The sequence below is a fragment of the Xenopus tropicalis genome, chromosome 4 (genome assembly GCF_000004195.4).
Source record: "Xenopus tropicalis strain Nigerian chromosome 4, UCB_Xtro_10.0, whole genome shotgun sequence".
Taxonomy (NCBI): domain Eukaryota; kingdom Metazoa; phylum Chordata; class Amphibia; order Anura; family Pipidae; genus Xenopus; species Xenopus tropicalis.
In genome coordinates, this window is record NC_030680.2 from 36,472,787 (window position 1) to 36,490,695 (window position 17,909).

The 17,909-nt window shown below is 41.4% G+C and overlaps 1 protein-coding gene across 1 annotated transcript; it reads left to right on the top strand.

Annotated features, from left to right (window-relative positions):
* Window positions 1-4,484: 4,484 nt before the first annotated feature.
* Window positions 4,485-12,465, top strand: wdr74 (WD repeat domain 74). The gene is made up of 11 exons (NM_001005144.1): window positions 4,485-4,555; window positions 7,622-7,728; window positions 8,127-8,248; window positions 8,345-8,408; window positions 8,973-9,116; window positions 9,194-9,295; window positions 9,841-9,941; window positions 10,973-11,028; window positions 11,106-11,248; window positions 11,512-11,568; window positions 11,961-12,465. Exons 1-11 carry the CDS (start codon window positions 4,498-4,500, stop codon window positions 12,132-12,134), a joined length of 1,128 nt encoding a protein of 375 aa, NP_001005144.1. The 5' UTR covers window positions 4,485-4,497; the 3' UTR covers window positions 12,135-12,465.
* The last annotated feature ends 5,444 nt before the right edge of the window (window positions 12,466-17,909 follow it).

Sequence of the window (17,909 nt, forward strand, 5' to 3'; positions counted from 1 at the left end):
TGTTTTATATTTTATTTGGTTCACATAGTTAAAGTTGGGTCTATACACACACACACACACATATATACATAAATATTCATTAGGGGTACTTACATCGAAACATGCTCCTTTGCCATTACTTCCACCCTGCCTCTTCTACTGAATCCTGCTGTTAACTGCAGTTATTGACACTGTGGAAGCCTGGAGTTACTACCACTCTGAACATGGTGAGGTTCCAACAATGGTGGAATCAGGGCCAGATTAATGGCAAGGCCGCAAAGGCTGGGCCTAGGGTGGCACAAATTAAGGTGCGTCATGATGCCCAGCTGCACCTGAAATTTGCTCACACCCAGAGCACTGGGGTCTAGGTGCATTGGAGATCTCTGTGTGTCCTGTCCTCTGCGCTCTGGGTGTACGTCCTAACAGTGCGCTTGTCCGTGATCCTGGGGAGCAGTGGGGAGTGAAGGGAGCCATCCAACACTGAACTTTGCAAACTGCATTTCTAGTCATAAATGAGCCTTAGGGACTGCAAAGGTTTTGTTTTCTTGTCATTATTGTTTTTATTGTTTATCTTTCTTTTTAGGCCATCTTCTGTTCATCTTCTGCTCTGACTTTCAAGCTGCTGCGTGATTGCTACAATAATTACATTATAGTAACCAAATAGAAGTTGAAATTCCAATCCTCAGAAATGTACAATCAAAACTAAAATATTTTGAAACCCATAATAGATGAAGACTAATTGCAAATTGTCTTAGAGTACTGTCTAGACAATACTAAAGGTTAAATGGGCTGTATATAACCATTATAACTGCTGCTGCAGAAATAGAAGTTTGTTTGTCTCAGCATAATTTATGCTATAGAACAGTCCTACACTGTAGAATGTAGGAATGTTTGTCAGTATTGTTTGCCAGTAATAACCATTACATTTTTTGTATTATTTTCAGTTAATATCTCATTTGTTGTGTCATTCCTTCCAACACTATTCTTTGTGTGTAATTGAACATTGAACTCCCTGGGTCAGTGCAGGAGAAATATAACAGAGAGTAGTAGGAAGGGGCAAAAGCTCTACATGTAATGTTCCCTAAACCAGAACCCATAGTTAAGACACAAAACAACTGGTGTAAAAGTTGGGAGGTCACACTTTATTTAACCATTGAAACCTTTCCTCCAAAGACTTGCATTCTGAATACACAGTGCAGTTCCTGCCCATGGATTAAACAACCAACACCTTGGTTGCCCCCCTTTGTGTGTAAAGGAAATGCAGTCTGTCAGTAAGATTTTTAAGAATAAAGTTATTTTGTAAAGAGAGGGGGGATATGGATGCATAACTGTGATAGAAGATGTTGACAGAGGCTGATGTGATTAGTCTGAAAGTCAGAAACACACAAGCTCTAGCCACTGGGGTACTGGCACACAGAGCTGATGGGTGATACTTCTTAAATCAACACAGTGAACAAGCAAGGTCCAACTTCTTACCATAGTTGTTATATTAAACACAAGGTTTGTGACAAGATGTAGAAAACAGAGGTAGCGCACATAGAATTTCCTGTAGGCAACATTTTGCCACCCCTTTGTAGCCTAAGGTGAGAATCTCACCTCTTCTTATGACAGAAGCATCCCTAGCACTGACCTACTACCAGGCTCGGACTGGGATTCAAAACAGGCCATGGCATATCAAATACAAAAAGCCCAAAACAGCCCTCCACCCCTGCAGCCCACTACAGAGTGACTGTCTATGGCATCTTATAGCACTCCTTTGGCATCTGCCAGAATCCATAGATTGCCAGTCCAAGCCAGTTCACTGCACCTGAAGCACTGTTAAATGATATAACATAATGAAAGAATTGGGTCATGGTAGAAAAAAGTCCAGATAATGTTGCCTCTTGTGTGAGGTGATGACCTCTCCACTAGCCAACCCTATTCTTATCACAATGCACTAATCACGTATGTTAGCTTACTACAGAGAGGGGCTTCCTTTAGAACACAAAGAGCAAAGGCATGCTTGATTAAATTCTATTTAAGGTCAAAGAAGTGCTGTACTTTCAGCCATGTATAGCAGCAGTAAAACAGATTTCTGCACAGGTCCAATATCTGAAACTGGGACTTGGGACCCACTATCCAGTCCAGTTGCCTTATCTGCAACCTGACCTGCTACATATTGGCCACAATGAAATTAAAGGTGGCCATACACGCACCGATATTATCGTACGAAACCTCGTTTCGTACGATAATCGGTGCGTGTATGGCATGTCGGCGAGTCGACCGATATCGCAGGAAGCTGCCGATATCGGACGACTCGCCGATCGGACAAGTTTGAAAATTTTGATCGGGCGCCATAGAAGGCGCCTGACCAAAATTCTCCCTTCAGAGCTGAATCGGCAGAAGGAGGTAGAAATCCTATTGTTTCTACCTCCTTACCTGCCGATTCAGCCCTGAATGGTGTGTGGCGGATCTTACGATGTTTCGTGCGACCGATGGTCGTACGAAACATCGTCGGATCGCCACGTGTATGGCCACCTTAAAAGTAATGTCACTGCAAGCTGGATGTGCCATCAGCAGAAGATGAGGGAGGTGGGGTAAAAACAGGAAAAAAGGAATAACATGCACTTATTAAGACCCACGCCCATGGACAGTCCTACCCACAAAACACAGATTTTATTATGTGTAACCCACAAAGCACTCATAAGCACAAACATATACTCTCCCCAGGGTTGCCAGGTTGGTGGTTTTTCCGCCAAATTGGGCAACTAATTTAAAGCCCAGGCGGGTTTCCAAAGTACAAACCCACCAAGGTACAGATTTGGGCTATTTTTTGAAGCCATGGCAGGTTTGTAGTTTGGAAACTAGTTTTTGGGTAGTGATTATACGCTTTAAAAAGGCATGTTTTCACATATATACTTTTTTTTTTCATGGTGCATATTGGACTTATTTTTGGCCAACGTTTGAAGTGGCTTTTGCCTAGTTTTGGGCTGGTTTTAAAACTGACTTTGGCCGGTTTTGAAAAATAAATCTGGCAACCCTGACACTCCCAGCAACTGCAGAGCTGCATTTGGGCATGCCCTGGGAGTAATGGGCAGTGGCATCATATTGGCATATAGTATGCTATTTTTATTACTGCTCTATTCTACTTCATACCCCCCAACTGTCCCGCTTTAAGCGGGACAGTCCCGCTTTCTATAGCGCATCCCGCTGTCCCGGATAGTTCCCTGAATGTCCCGCATTTTCGTAATAGATTACGGAAATGCAGGACATTCATAGAAGGATCCGCGACAGCGGGATGAGAAGGTTTAAGATGAGCGCTCCGACTCCTTGCGCTGCTTCTCTCCTGTGGCTCCTTCTCCGGCAGTCCCTGGCCCTTTTATAAGGTTGCGCCCGTGCATAATGACGTCACACGTACACACGGGGCGCAACCTTATAAAAGGGCTTGTGACCGCCGGAGGAGCCACATAAGGAGAGAAGCAGCGTAAGGAGTCGGAGCGCGTATAGGGGGGCTCTGTGTATGGGGGGCACTGTGTATGGTGGCTGTGTATGGGGGGCTGTGTTTGGGGGGCACTGTGTATGGGGGGCTCTGTGTTTGGGGGGCACTGTGTATGGGGGGCTCTGTGTATGGGGGGGCACTGTGTTTGGGGGGCTCTGTGTATGGGGGTACTGTCTATGGGGGCACTGTGTATGGGGGTACTGTCTATGGGGGCACTGTGTATGGGGGGTACTGTGTATGGGGGGAACTGTCTCCCCTGTGTGGGGGGGCAAAACTGGTAGATAGTTATAACTCACTTATATTTATTATAACATCTGTCCTCCCTGTGTGTAATTCCGTATATATTGTAAGATTGTACAGCACTGCGGACCCTTGTGGCGCTTTAGTAGAGGTATGCTACTTTGTTGGGAAATCCTACTGCTCCGGCTTTCAGACAATCTGTGTACTTATAACTCTGGCTTCCTTGTAAGCGTGTTGCTCTGTGCCAAGATTTTCGTTTCAGATATTTGTCATATTTGTTTGAATAAAGCCTCAACCCAGTAAGCCCACCATGCCGAGTCCTTTCTTTTCTTTTAGCGCATTTTCTTAGAAAAAACAACATGCAAATATACATATCTATAAACTCTGCACTCCAAAACTTTATTATAACATTATTATTAAATATACAAACCCCACAAATTACAGCGCTGTTTCATGCCTTCCCGGCACAAGCGGCAGGAAAGACGTAACACTGTCATTTGCGGCGTAACACGTTATATTAAAGATTTCTTATTATAGAATGTGTGGAGTGCAGCGCTTATAAATACTTATTTTTGCCTTCGGCAACCTGGATACAAGGGTTTCCCTGCACAAATAGCGCGTATTATGCCTCAGTTCTGCAAATTATTTTAGAAAAACAACAAGTATGTAACCAGCCCAAGTGAGCCCACATCTCCATCTGCATTGAAATTGCAAAGCATTCAACGTTGATTACTAACTTCCGGCTTCTACCCGGAAGTACCCGGAACTATCAAACCGGAAGTGTCCTACTCTAAGCAAGTATGGCAGCGCCTGCTCGGAATCACGTGTGGGTAGGAACCGAGACTGGAATATTGAAAGGTTAGACACATCAGATAGGAACGATTTATATGGTGTTGGTCGTTCCTATTCATTTGGGTAATATTGCAATATAAGATGCCCATTTAGTATAGTAGACGTTGTGTTCTGGTTGTTATGGGTTGATTCGGGGTGCATTTATGATTTGGTTATTGCTGAGCAGAGCCGCGCTATAAATCAGGACATGAGATGAAGAGAAATGGGATGGGACACTTTAAGTGCTGACAGATTACCGCTATAGTCAATGGCAGGTAGCAGAGCCAATGTTAGGGGGTTTGTGCTTGCACAATAAGCCCATGAGTACGAATAGTATAGGTAACATAGAAGGGAAAGACAGGAAGAAAGGGTTACTAGAAGATAGGAAAAAGGTGGATAAGGGACAAAGACAACTGAAAATTAACATTAACTTTAATTAACATTATAACACTTTCACTCTACCCTGTCTGTATTGGTTATTTGCCTTTTAAAGCCCTGCCCTTCTTCTGGATCAACTAGAAGGCAGGTTATATATAAGCAATAAGGTTGAACTTGAGGGATGTATGTCTTTTTTCTACCTAACTTACTATGTTACAGTATAAAAAAAAACCTAGGTAAATAGGCTGTGCAGAATATTATGTTTAACATAATAGCCAGAACTTCCTTGTATCTCTCTAAATTTTGACCTGTATCTCTTTTACCTGTAAGTCTGTCAGTGACTTGACAGGGGGCCACTTTTAAATCTGACCTGTGTGCTCAGGGTCAAAGCAAACTACCTGAAAAGTTTGTGTTCTCATTTCAAGTTGCAGTGTTCTGGCTATTACTTTTGACATCCATTCACAACAACCGTTATAGATTACATTTTTGGCTACTATTTTGACAACATTTTTATTTTACACAGCCTATCTATTTACACTGAACTTTTCCTTTCATGACTTCTGCCAGCTATGTGGAGATCAGTGCAAGGGACCTTTAGGTAAAGTTGTCTAAGCAACTAGGCTTTGGTGACTATGTTCTTCAAGTTAGATGGATAGTATGCATAATCATTCCCCATCTCCCCCAGCCATCAGTGTAAAGGGTATCATCTAACTCTTTAGGAATTCAGAGATTGCAAAAAGTTTAATGGGACAAATACAAATTCACAAGGTAATAAATGTACAAGTGGGTAGTACTTTAGTGACCAACACCAGTGTTTTTCAACCTTTATTGGGCCAAGGCACACTTGTTTCATGAAAAAAATCACGAGGCACACCACCATTAGAAAATGTTAAAAAATTTAACTCTCTGCCCAGCAGCAGTGCCCCCCTAGTACATTGGTGCCAAGAGCAGTGCCCCCCTAGTACATTGGTGCCCAGCAGCAGTGCCCCCCTAGTACATTGGTGCCAAGAGCAGTGCCCCCCTAGTACATTGGTGCCCAGCAGCAGTGCCCCCCAGTACATTGGTGCCAAGAGCAGTGCCCCCCTAGTACATTGGTGCCCAGCAGCAGTGCCCCCCTAGTACATTGGTGCCAAGAGCAGTGCCCCCCTAGTACATTGGTGCCCAGCAGCAGTGCCCCCCAGTACATTGGTGCCAAGAGCCAGCCCCCCTAGTACATTGGTGCCCAGCAGCAGTGCCCCCATAAGTCAGTGTGCCACGTGGCCCCCCCTAATACATTGGTGCCCAGCAGCATTTTACTTCTGCTCTTCGGCGGCTTCTCCGGTGGCTTCAGCAGCATCTTCGTATCCCTCAGGCGCGCCGCCTCTTCACTTCTGCCTACACGCGACCGCACACAGGCCCTTTTATAACGTTGCGCCCGGTGCGTACTGACGTCACCCGTACACACGGGGCGCAACCAATGACAGGGCCCGGATTTTATTAAAGGGGGCCCGAGCTACTAAGAAAAACTGTAGCATCGCCAGGCCCCCTTTGAAAGTAAAAATTGCGGCCCTGCCTACGGCACACCAGTCAGCATCTCGCGGCACACTAGTGTGCCGCGGAACAGTGGTTGAAAAACGCTGACCAACACAATAGATAAGGGTTTAATATAGATAGATTTTGTAAAGATTTTTATAAAATATTTTGAAAGCCGGAGGGAGAATATTAAAGGAGAAGGAAAGGCTAATAAAGAGTTGATCTCAAGCTGGAGGCATACCTTCAGTTGTCTCAATAGTGCCCTTAAGTCTCCCCATATTTGACCTGTTCCACCATAATGCTTCACTCCTGCACCAAGACTGGTGTACATGCTCAGTTTATAAGACTATGAGGAAGCTTCCTGCTGATTGGCTCAGCTCCACATTCCTATGGGGGGGTGAGTTAGTTCTTTGCATTCTTGAGGGAGGGGGGAGCAGGAGAGAGCTGCGTGTCATTCTTGAGGGAGAGAGCTGCGTGCCATTATTTCTAAGCATATTCTCAATTTTTTAGTTGGCTCAGATCTGCTAGTTTATGCTTAAAATTGGTTAATTAAGGACAGTGGAGACAATTCATTCTAACACTGAAGTTGAGTTTTTTTTCTCCTGCTTGCTTCCATACATTGTAAACACTTATAGGCAGGACCCTGTAGTCTTATGCCTTGGTTCGTTTGTGCTTGGTCCCTTGTTTGGAGCTGATCTATCTCTGTTTGTCATGCTATTTGTATGCCGAGTACATTGTGTGGAACTGCAGAATATTTTGCTGCTTTAATAATAAACTTTAATTAGTAGGAAATAAATGAATGTTTAATTTTAGGGGAAGACAAGTTAAACCAAGGGCTTAATCATCAGTGACTTTATTACTGTGTTAAACTGTCCCAACATATGTGGTGTGCCTACACTGCTTGTAAGGGTCATGACAGACCGTGAGGTTAGTCGCCTGCGCCAAACACCCTTGTCGCGGGCGACTAATCTCCCCGAAATGCCACCCCATCAGCTAGAATGTAAATCACCGGTGGGATGGCATACGCAGTGCGACAATTTGCCAAAATTGTCTTAATCCATATTGTAATTAAAAACACTACTTGAGCCCCTATTTTCCTTCCATAGCTCTTCTCTCCTCCTCCTGTTAACGCCACTAATCTAAATAGGCGTTGACTGGTTTGCCAAATGTCTAATTTTTGTATGTCTTCTGACTTTAACACAGGCATTAATCTTCAAAAGAGACAAGCCATTAATTACACAGATGTGGGATCCCTAACTAAGGGGCAGGAGGTTACTGCCATGTGCTGGGGTGATCCACAAGAGTCTGAGGTGAGTAAAATTATGATACTCCTATGTAATGTGCATCTGAAGAATGCTCTTAGAAATCGGCAGAAATTGTAGTAGGTAGTATATGTGCACTGGGGTTTGTTTAAAGGTGGCTGAACCTGATGAACTTTGTTTTTTTGCTTTTTTTTACCCAAATTATCTATGTAGTATAAATCCATAAAAAATTGGAGCACTATCCCCTTTAAAGCCCAGTGCTTTTGCTTCTTATTATCGACTGATCAGTGGACTATAAGTTTCCCTTTGCAAAGAAATATTTACAAAATTTGTATTTGAAATACAGTATCCTAAATCTGACAATCATAAAGTTGCTTTACATATCCAACCTGTGTGTTTTTGCTTAGCCAAGGAAAAAGATGTAGTTCATGTCTTTCTGGTCCCAGGTTTTTCTCGGTTGTGGAGACGGCACGGTCAGAGTTTTCAGCAATGAAAAATCCAAATTCACTGAAATTCATGAGTGCAGAGGAGGGGAAGGGACATTTAAAGGACTTGCTGTTGTCGATAAGTAATTGACTCTTTCTCATTAGCTTGGTGGGGAACTCATATTAGCTGAGTTTAATTAAATATGCAAGTTCAAGTAACCATAATTTGTCTGTTTCAGTGCTCTCGTAACGTGTGTGGAGTCTGGACTCTTAAAAGTTTGGAAGGCTGGGGAGTTTGATAGTGTGAGTAGGAGATACTTTACTGTTTGGATAAATTGGATATCTCACCTCATCATGAGGAGCAATTCTTTCAAAGACGTCAACATTTTTAAATGATATATAAATATTGTTGAGGAAAAAGCCTAAAAAAGATACCCAGCAACTTTTATGTATAATGAGTATGAGATGTATGAGGGCTTGTCCATATATTTAACAGTTTGGGGTTATGATCAAATCTTCAAAATGATCCCAAATATCCAACTATTGTGGTGCATGTATGGATAGCATAGATGTACAAACATCAAAGATGTATGTAATTGTTATCTTTAATCATTGTCCAAATTAAGCTGTGTGGTTAATTGGTAGGAGAAAAGGCTTAAATAAAGGGCATGACTGTGCACCATGCAATATGTAAAAAAATGAAACATAAGATTAACCTTTAGGGCTGTGGCACACGGGGAGATTAGTCGCCCGCGACAACGGAGCTTTGTCTCGTGGCGACTAATCTCCCTGTGTGCCTCAGCCCTTACATACCCATAATACAAATACGTGGTCATAGTTAATAGTGCTTTCCCAAATTATCATTAGCTAGAGGTGCAGGTTGGAGCTGGGATTGAGAAGATGCGGCAGTGTGAAACCCAAAATCAGCGATTTGGAACAGGAGGCAAAGAGAATGACCTAAAAATCTGGGATTTGGAAAGACCTGAGGAGCCCGTTTTCAGAGCTAAAAATGTGAGTATAATATCATTAATGACTGTAAGGAACATCTGTTTTGACCATATGTGACACTGTGCTGCTGTGTTTCCTAGTTAAGGAACGACTGGCTGGATCTCCGTGTACCTGTATGGATAAAGGATCTTGGATTTATTCCAGGGTCAGAGAAAATTGTAACATGCACAGGTCATCACCAGGTGAGAAATGTTCTCTGTATACCCATAATTTAATTGCCTGTTCTCTGCAGTAAATTATTATGCCAAATAAGTGCCAAATGGACTGATTCTTCAGCACTTGCTCACTCCTCAGATGGATACTATTGCGTTTGCCTCTTATTGGGACAGGCTAATAAAAAAAAAATAGTTGCTCGACATGCAAAAAGTTAGGGCAGTTCACACGATAAGTATATAATAAGAAAGTTAATCATTTTACTATTGCAGCTGGCCAATCAGGAGTAATTGTTTTTGCAAAGTAAAAATACACTTCTGTAATGACAGGCAATCTGGTTAAAAGTTCTAGGTGGCATGTGAGTTTTTGTGTCTAGATCCAGTCAGCAGCATCCACTATTCTGTTTCTGTTGAAAATCACTTTTGTATTGTGCTCCTAAGGGTCAGTTTATCTCTGCAACTCCCTTCCCTACTTATTTGCTGTGGAAAAGTGTGGAACAGGTGTCATTATGCTTCATCCTTGCCCTCTGTGGTGCAATTTTTACTTTCCCTGACAAGAGTATACTTTTTGGCAGGTCAGAATATATGATCCAAGCAGCCCCCAGAGACGTCCAGTCTTAGAGGTTCTGTATGAAGAAGATCCACTAACTGCGCTGAGTATCACCCCAGATGGCAGGTACTAGAGGAATGTTATTATGAATGAAGTAAATGTATGCTTAAGATTAGTATCATGTATAAAACTGACACCAAGCTTGGCAAATACAGTGTTTTGTGCACAGTATGATTGCCAGTTAGTTTGGCTCTGCTGAATCCAATATTCAGCTCTTAGCTTACTGGTGCATTTATACTTACCAGTCACAGGTCTTTAGCTTTGCGGTACAACTCACTGCTATCAGTAGTAATCAGACCGCGTCTGTGCTCTGCATTTTGATTGCTTCTGCTAAGTAGAAGTGACAGTACATGCACTAGTGATATGAGCAAAGTATGAATCAAAACACGGGAGCACTTACCGCTCAAAACAGGTGTGCTACACGCGGATCCTTCTCCCAGTGGATCCCTAATATAGATTCACAAAAAAGAAGAAAAGCAGACCACCAAAAAAATGAAAATAAAAACTCAGTCTTTATTCCAGCATCAGTAAAAGGCACATATACATCCCAAAGGACCTATGCTTGACGCGTTTCGTGGCGTCCCGCCACTTCCTCAGAAGCATGCTTTTGTGAATCTATATTAGGGATCCACTGGGAAAAGGATCCGCGTGTAGCACACCTGTTTTGAGTGGTAAGTGCTCCCGTGTTTTGATTCATACTTTGCTCATATCACAAGTGCATGTAGTGATATGAGCGAAGCATGCTTCTGAGGAAGTGGCGGGACGCCACGAAACGCATCAAGCGTAGGTCCTTTGGGATGTATATGTGCCTTTTACTGATGCTGGAATAAAGACTGAGTTTTTATTTTCATTTTTGTGGTGCTCTGCTTTTCTTCTTTTTTGTGAAACTAGTGATATGAGCACCATGCTTTAATATAACCATAGTATATCATTTGTATAGAACCTACACCTTTGCTTTAGAAAGAAAATACCTGTACCAAGAGAAACCCATTAAATAAGACATTTTGTTGGAAGTGGACATTTTGGGATTGAACATTTGACAGTGAATTAAAAACAATTGTACCAAGATCATGTTACTCTCTTGTGTTGTTGTGTAGGTCTGTCATTGTTGGAAATTCCCATGGGAATATGGCAGTTATCGATCTAAGGAAAGGTAAGAGTCTCAAGTTTGTACTCAAATGTACTTTTGGTCTCTCTGTCCCACTTCATCATTTTTAATTCCCTTCCCAGGCCGATTGCTTTGTGCTCTCAAGGGAAGTGCTGGATCCATACGCTCCATCCAGTGCCACTCATCCATGCCTATTGTGGCTTCCTGTGGGCTTGACAGGTTCCTTCGAATCCACAACTATGAGAACAAAGAACTGCAGCACAAGGTGCTGATCTCCTTGTATGCGTTTCATTATGTAACTAAAATCTATTTGAAGTGCTTGCACTCTTCTGCACAATCAAATACAAGCTACTAGTATTATTTCTTATGCAAGAAAAAGTATGTCTAATTGTGTGCATTAACCCCTTAGTAAAGACCCACAAATAGTTACACATGGAATAGTATAATCTTGGATCCCAAAACAGGAGTTTCAGAGCAGAAAGAAGTTGCATGTCACACCGTTCTACATACTATTTTCTTTTTTTTAAGGTGTATCTGAAGTCTCGGTTAAACTGCCTTCTCTTAACGTCACGTGACAAATGGGAGGTAAGACTCAAGCTCTGCTGGCACCTGGGTTTTGGTATAGGGTAATATATGCATTGGAAAACTTTATTCAGGCTATAAGAAAAACTTAAGAGACTTGTCCTGTGTAATCCTAAGCCTTATCCACATCCGAAGTCCTATCAGACCACACCCATTACTCTGTTAACAAGGTCAGAAATGGGCAAGTTGTTAGTTAAGCTGACCCTGCCAGTGCTGGGTCAGGCGATTACCGCTTGGAGATGTGAATTTCTAAGCAATAATTGCTTGATCCGTAGGTATGCTGCCATGGTTTGTGCTGTTGATTTGCTGCGGTTAAGTAGACCAAACTAAAAATGTATGAGCACATCCCAAAGCTCTGGTAATGTCTTTACACAGTACGTCTGGTTTCATTTTAGGAAGATGATGTAACTTCAGCTGCAGAGCAGGATGTTAAGGAGGAGGAAGATGAAGTGTGGGACAACATGGAGACAGTGGTGGACAAAACCAGCAAAAAACGCCAGGGGGTTCAAATTAGGGCGCTGGAGGCTGGAACTAAAAACCCCACCCGTAAAAAAAAGAAATGTGCTTGAGCTCTACTTTTTTTGGAGAAATGTATTGATAAAGTATAGGCAAGTACAAACATGACTAACTGCTCCGATGTCCAGACTGCCATCTCTGCTGCTGCATTCTCCTTTAATTCCATCTCAAGGAAAGAGATCTTTTCTGCAGTTCATGGAGCAGCTTTTGGATAAACTGAACAACAGCTGACTGATATAGTGAGGATGCTGGACCCCATGCAGATGAACCTTATTAACCTGTATTTTATATCTCATAGACTAAAGTGAAGTGCTATCTATTGGATTTCATGTCACATTCATGTAAATATTTGTTCAATATAGGAATAAATAGATCCTTCCTACATATTCTGACTAGATACATGTTAAACTCTATTGGTTAGTCCTAATTATTAAACCTGCCCTATTTTAGACTACTGTTACTGCATTCATTCCCAAGTAATTCTGGTATCTTTTTTTGTACAGCACATGTATTTTACATGGCTGGAATAGTTTATCTCACATGAAGTTAAACACCTTTCGCCTGGTTATGGCATGGGGTAGAAGGGAGTACTAATGAAAATAAACCAAAATAAAAAAAAAACTCAGACAATGACTGTGGTGGAAAAGCCATAGGGGGTTATGTAATAAAAGACTGGTTATGCAATAAAATAATTTCGGTAAGTTTGAATTTCTTGGATAAACTCCATCCCGTCTATGTAATTACAGGCACCAAGTTTGGCCAGGAGCAGTAACCTATTGCAACCAGCAGGAATCATTTACTGGTCACTTGTTTAAAAGCAAACATCAATTGCTATTGGTTACTGCTCTTGGGCAAACTTGGTGCCTTTTATTACATATGGGGGATAGAGTTTATTTGGAGTTTATCCTAGAAATTCAAACTTCTCTAAATGATTTTATTGCATAACCAGTTCATTCGCATAATAACCATTTCCTTCTGACCTTATAGTTCAGGAAGATAATTAATCCATCCCCGCTAATGTAGTGGGGGGGGGGGCGGCGGCGGCGGCAATGTTCACTCTCAAATATTCCATGACAAGTTTCAAGCTTAAGTTACCCATGGGCGTTTCGCCCTGCCTAATATATACGTATCTGTAAGCCCTCCTGCTCCATAGCTAGCAAATATCCCGGGGACCTTCACAACCAATCCCCATTAAGTAAATTATTCCCAGGCACTTGCACCTGAGCGATTAACCCTTTCAATACTCCAGGCCTCCCTTTGTCCCATGCAGCCCTTTGGCTGTTCTGCCCGTCAAACACCTTGAATTGCCCACCCTTTAGGCAATTATCTCTGCGTATTCCTCTGGTTTCTTAATCAAAGCATAAATGAACATATTTCTCTCTTTGTAATGGACTCTACCACCATAAGTTATATGCAAATGAGCAACCAGTGCCTCCCTGTCATTTAGCCAATTGTCATCTTATTTATTGCTTTATGTTCAATACTAGGGTTTTATGCCAGTTATTGCTTTGTTGGCACAAAGTAAAAACTAGAAGGCAACATTTGGGAAAACAAAAAATCCAACAGAAGGGTCCTCCCCAAACTTGTGTTTAGTCCAGCAAAGAATCCGAGTGTCTCTACAGTAATGTTCTCTTTCAAATACTGTAAAACGCCTGTACACATCTAATCCTTCCAGCGAGTAGGAATGAAAACCAATAACCAAACACTTTAGAAGGCACCATCTGAAAGCAACACCTTAGCAATATTGAGTTGGAACTTCATTAAGGACAAAGTTGGCTTTTTATTTGATTGTACATTGATAAAAGCTAAGTGCAATCAAGTCACAAAGACTTAGCGGCACTAACACTCTCCCTGGGCTCCAAAATACCAGAACAGGTATTTTGGAACAAAACTGCCCATTCTCCCAGGGAGGGGGGTGGGCTGCCTATTATGGGACACTGGCTCCTGGGCAGGTAAAGGGCCAACAAAAGTCCCACAATGAAAGCAAGCTGCAGGGCTGTTTTAAGGCCTTGGTGGGCCCTGGGCAAAAAATCCTGCTGCATGCAGTATGGGAACATTTTTTTTTTTTTTTTTAACTACACCAACTTTTTGCCCACACCCCTAAACACCATACCCGTTTCACCGAAACATAACCCAGATGTGCCAGAATAATTACCACAGAAGATGGATTCCAGCACTGTATTTGCCTTTTTTAAAAAAAATCTTTTATCAAAGATTTCGCAATATATTGTGTATATATGTATTACAACTTGGTTTCGTAAAATAAACGATGTTTGATAACCAATTTTTGTGTCTTGCATCTCTTTGTTGATAAAGTCTTTACGGGTAGGCTTGGTTCTTTTCTTTTTAGGTTCCAGACCTATCCTGTTGCTTGTTACTTTTTATTATGTAGAGTTGAAAATATTATAGGGTTAATTCACTAAAGTGCGTTAAAACGAGCATTATTTGTAGCATGCGATAAAAATTTTATCGCTTATTTTTTGCAACAACACACGATTCACTATAGGATATTTGCGTTAATTAAGATGCGATGTTGTTTGCGTTAAGTCGCGATGAGTATTTTTCTATCGTTATTTTCCGCTCGTGCGTTAATTCCTGCTGTGAGCAATATATTTCGGCTTTTGCTATATTAGCGCACGATTTAACGCACGTAACCATTACGTTCGTAAAACTACTTTTCTGCAAATGACCCTTTCCCTGCAAACTGGAGGCTGCATCACTCTAGGGCCAACACATACTTGAAAAAATCACACTACAAAGTCCATATTGTGTTGCCAAAAGCTCACGAACCACAGTTTTCTATTATTACCGCCTGCCCCAAGTAGGTGTTAATATTTGCACAGACTAATGCGATATTTAGCGCGTCTAACGCTTCTTATGTGTTTACGAATCCTGTTAGTATTATTTCTATGTGAGAATTAACGCAATGCGTTATTTAGCGCATGCAATATGCGTCTTAACGCATGCGATAATACTTAACAAATCGCAAATTTTTTCTTGCGTCAATTTTAGCACAAAAAAGCATGTGATAACTATTATCGCACTTTAGTGAATCAACTCTTATGTTCGGTGACATTCGTAACCATTGATTGTCCAATTGTACATTTGTATCAATAGAAATCTTCCCAAACGGGGGTGCAAATTTCTTCTAAGAGCGTAACAGATATAGATTAACTCATACCTTATAGGATGTAATAAACTTACAACCTTACTAAGTTTAACAAGTGGTGCCTCCTTTTCACTCTCCTCCCTAGTTTTTCTGGTGACGTAGATAATTCCTGTCAAAGCAATTTGTTTTCACATATAATCGTATTCATGAGGGGTTGTTCTTAGAGTATCAATTAGTGAAGTTAGTTAAATTTAATCCAGAGTATTGAAAGTTGGTTCTTCCCATATAGTTGTAGTTTATCCTCATTTGCATTGATCAGTTGGAGAGGAGGGCCTGGTTCCTACTGGATGGTGCAATATAATGTAGCCATGGTTCCCAGGTTTTTAAATTGTTTACTTATTATTTAGGATACTTGTAAGTTTCTCATTCACTAGAATCCAGTTTATTTTGTGATTAAATTGTTGTATTGGTAAGAGCTGAGATTTCCATGATTTGGCAATAGTCAGCTGCTATAAAAATTTGAGTGATAAGGATTCTCATTTATTTATTTATATTCGGGATTTTGGTTCCTATCAGAGCTTGTTCTCATTTACTAAAGAAAATGAATTCGTAAACTCTATTCCAGAAGTGCTGAACTCTGGGACATTGCCACCAGATATAATAAGCCGTGTCCTCCCCTCTGCAACCTCTATATGAATTATTTCTCTTATGTAGTCTCATAGGGACTAAATACCATCTTAACAGGACCATGTATCCTGCTTCCAGAGAGATGTATTAATTGAGCTGTGAGCCGTAGAGTCCCATACCTTTATCCAGGTTTCCTCATCTAATGGATGTCAAAAATCCCCCTCCCAGGCTTTCATATATGGTAAATTAGATGGGGAATATGCCTCTGATAATATTTGATAGAGCCTTGAAAGAACTCCTCTGGAGTAAGGTATGGTAAGTATGGTAAGGATATACCATGCAAATAGTTTCCAAGTATGAGCATGGGGGTGTGTTAGATTCTTTGTATTTTGATTTCAAATAGTGTAGTACCTGACAGTACCCGGGGGGGGGGGGGGGGGGGGGGGGGGGGGGCCTGTAAGGCCATATATATATATATATATATGTTTTAAGAATTTACCACCTTTATTTTCCCAACTTTGAAATGCTTTTTTCTCTAGGCCTCGGGGGAATTCCTGATTACCCAACAAGGGAGATGCTGGAGAGTGGGAAGATATCAATTTTGTCTTATATTTCACTCTGTCCCAAATGTCCAGAGCCTGTTCCAGCATTGGGGTAAAGTCATTGGGTCTAGAAACATATGGAATCCATGGAGTAGCTGCCAATTTAATAGGTAGAATCTCCGCTTCTTCCATCACTACCCACTTAGGAGGTGGGTTTGCAAATAGTAATGGAATAGCAGATAACTGGGCAGCTTGGTGGTATTTCCCAAAATCTGGTACTCCTAGACCCCCTTTTGGTCTAGATGTTAGCATTGTTGCTTTAGATACCCTGGGGGGTTTGGTGTTCCATATAAATTTCATTAATTTGTAATCTGTCTATTTCAGGAGTTTAACAGTTGGTAGTGGAAGGTTGATGTTCAAGACACGGGATTTGGAGTCATTAATATTAAGGCCTGATAGTTCTACGAATTTAATAAAAGTGTTGATTAAATTGGGTAAAGTGGTGAGTGGCTTTGTAATTAGCATAAGGATATCGTCTGCATTTAGACATTGTTTATGCTGTGTGGAGTTTTGAGAAAGGCAGATAATATCTGCATTTCCACCGATTAATGCAGCTAGTGGTTCCAGGGCTTAAATAAACTAGATAATGGGCAGCCCTGTCTTTTTTCAGAGAAAAAGAATCTGAATAGTAGGGGCCCCGTCGTACGTAAGCTGTTGGAAGGTTATAACACGCTTTGATTGTATGTCGAAATTTTTGTTTAACTCTTTTACTGCCAAGCACGTATGGCATACGTGCTGGCAGTAAAAGACCTTAAACGCCAACGACGTGTCCCATACGTCGTTGGTGTTTAAGGTCTTCTCTCTGCAGCGGCGGCATGTGCCGCCGCTGCAGAGAGTTTCTATTGATGACAGCCCCCCTGGGCAACGTGCCAGGGGGGCTGTCATCAGGGTCCTGCGAGCCGATCGCTCGCAGGACCCTCCAGGAAGCAGCAGACGCGATCGCATCACGTCTGCTGCTTCCTGCTTCCTCTCTCTCCCCCAGCGCCGGCGCCACTGAAGGAGGAGGAGATCGGTCTTCAGGACAGGTAAGGAGTATTATTTTTTTTTTTTTTGCATTTATACACTTACACACACTTTTACATACATTTATACACACTTACATACATTTACACACACTTACAGCACACATTTTAGCATTTTTTTTTTTTGTTTGATTTTTTTTTTTTTTCATTTTTCACACTTTTATACACTTATTTACACTCATATACACACTTACACACTATCACACAACTTTTACACATGTACACACATGTATACACAAACACTTTTTTTTTTTTTTTTTTTCATTTTACCACTTTGTTTTTAGTTTCTTTTACCTAAAAACTGTTTATTTTGACAGCGTAACTACTGGATCAGATATTCTGACCTCTAATTACACTGTCATGTGACTTATTTTGTTGTTTCACTGATTTGCACAATTTTTGTGGTTTTATTGCATTTTTATCCCTGTATAAGTGTTCCTAATCTGTTTTTAGCGTAGCTTTGCCAGG

Bases quoted from the DNA above. Each gene is read 5' to 3' on its own strand.
- wdr74 (NM_001005144.1), top strand. From the start codon at position 4,498: ATGGCAGCGCCTGCTCGGAATCACGTGTGGGTAGGAACCGAGACTGGA. The intron at 8,249-8,344 runs GTAATTGACTCT...TGTCTGTTTCAG, and splicing joins GGACTTGCTGTTGTCGATAA to TGCTCTCGTAACGTGTGTGG. The intron at 11,029-11,105 runs GTAAGAGTCTCA...TTCCCTTCCCAG, and splicing joins AGTTATCGATCTAAGGAAAG to GCCGATTGCTTTGTGCTCTC.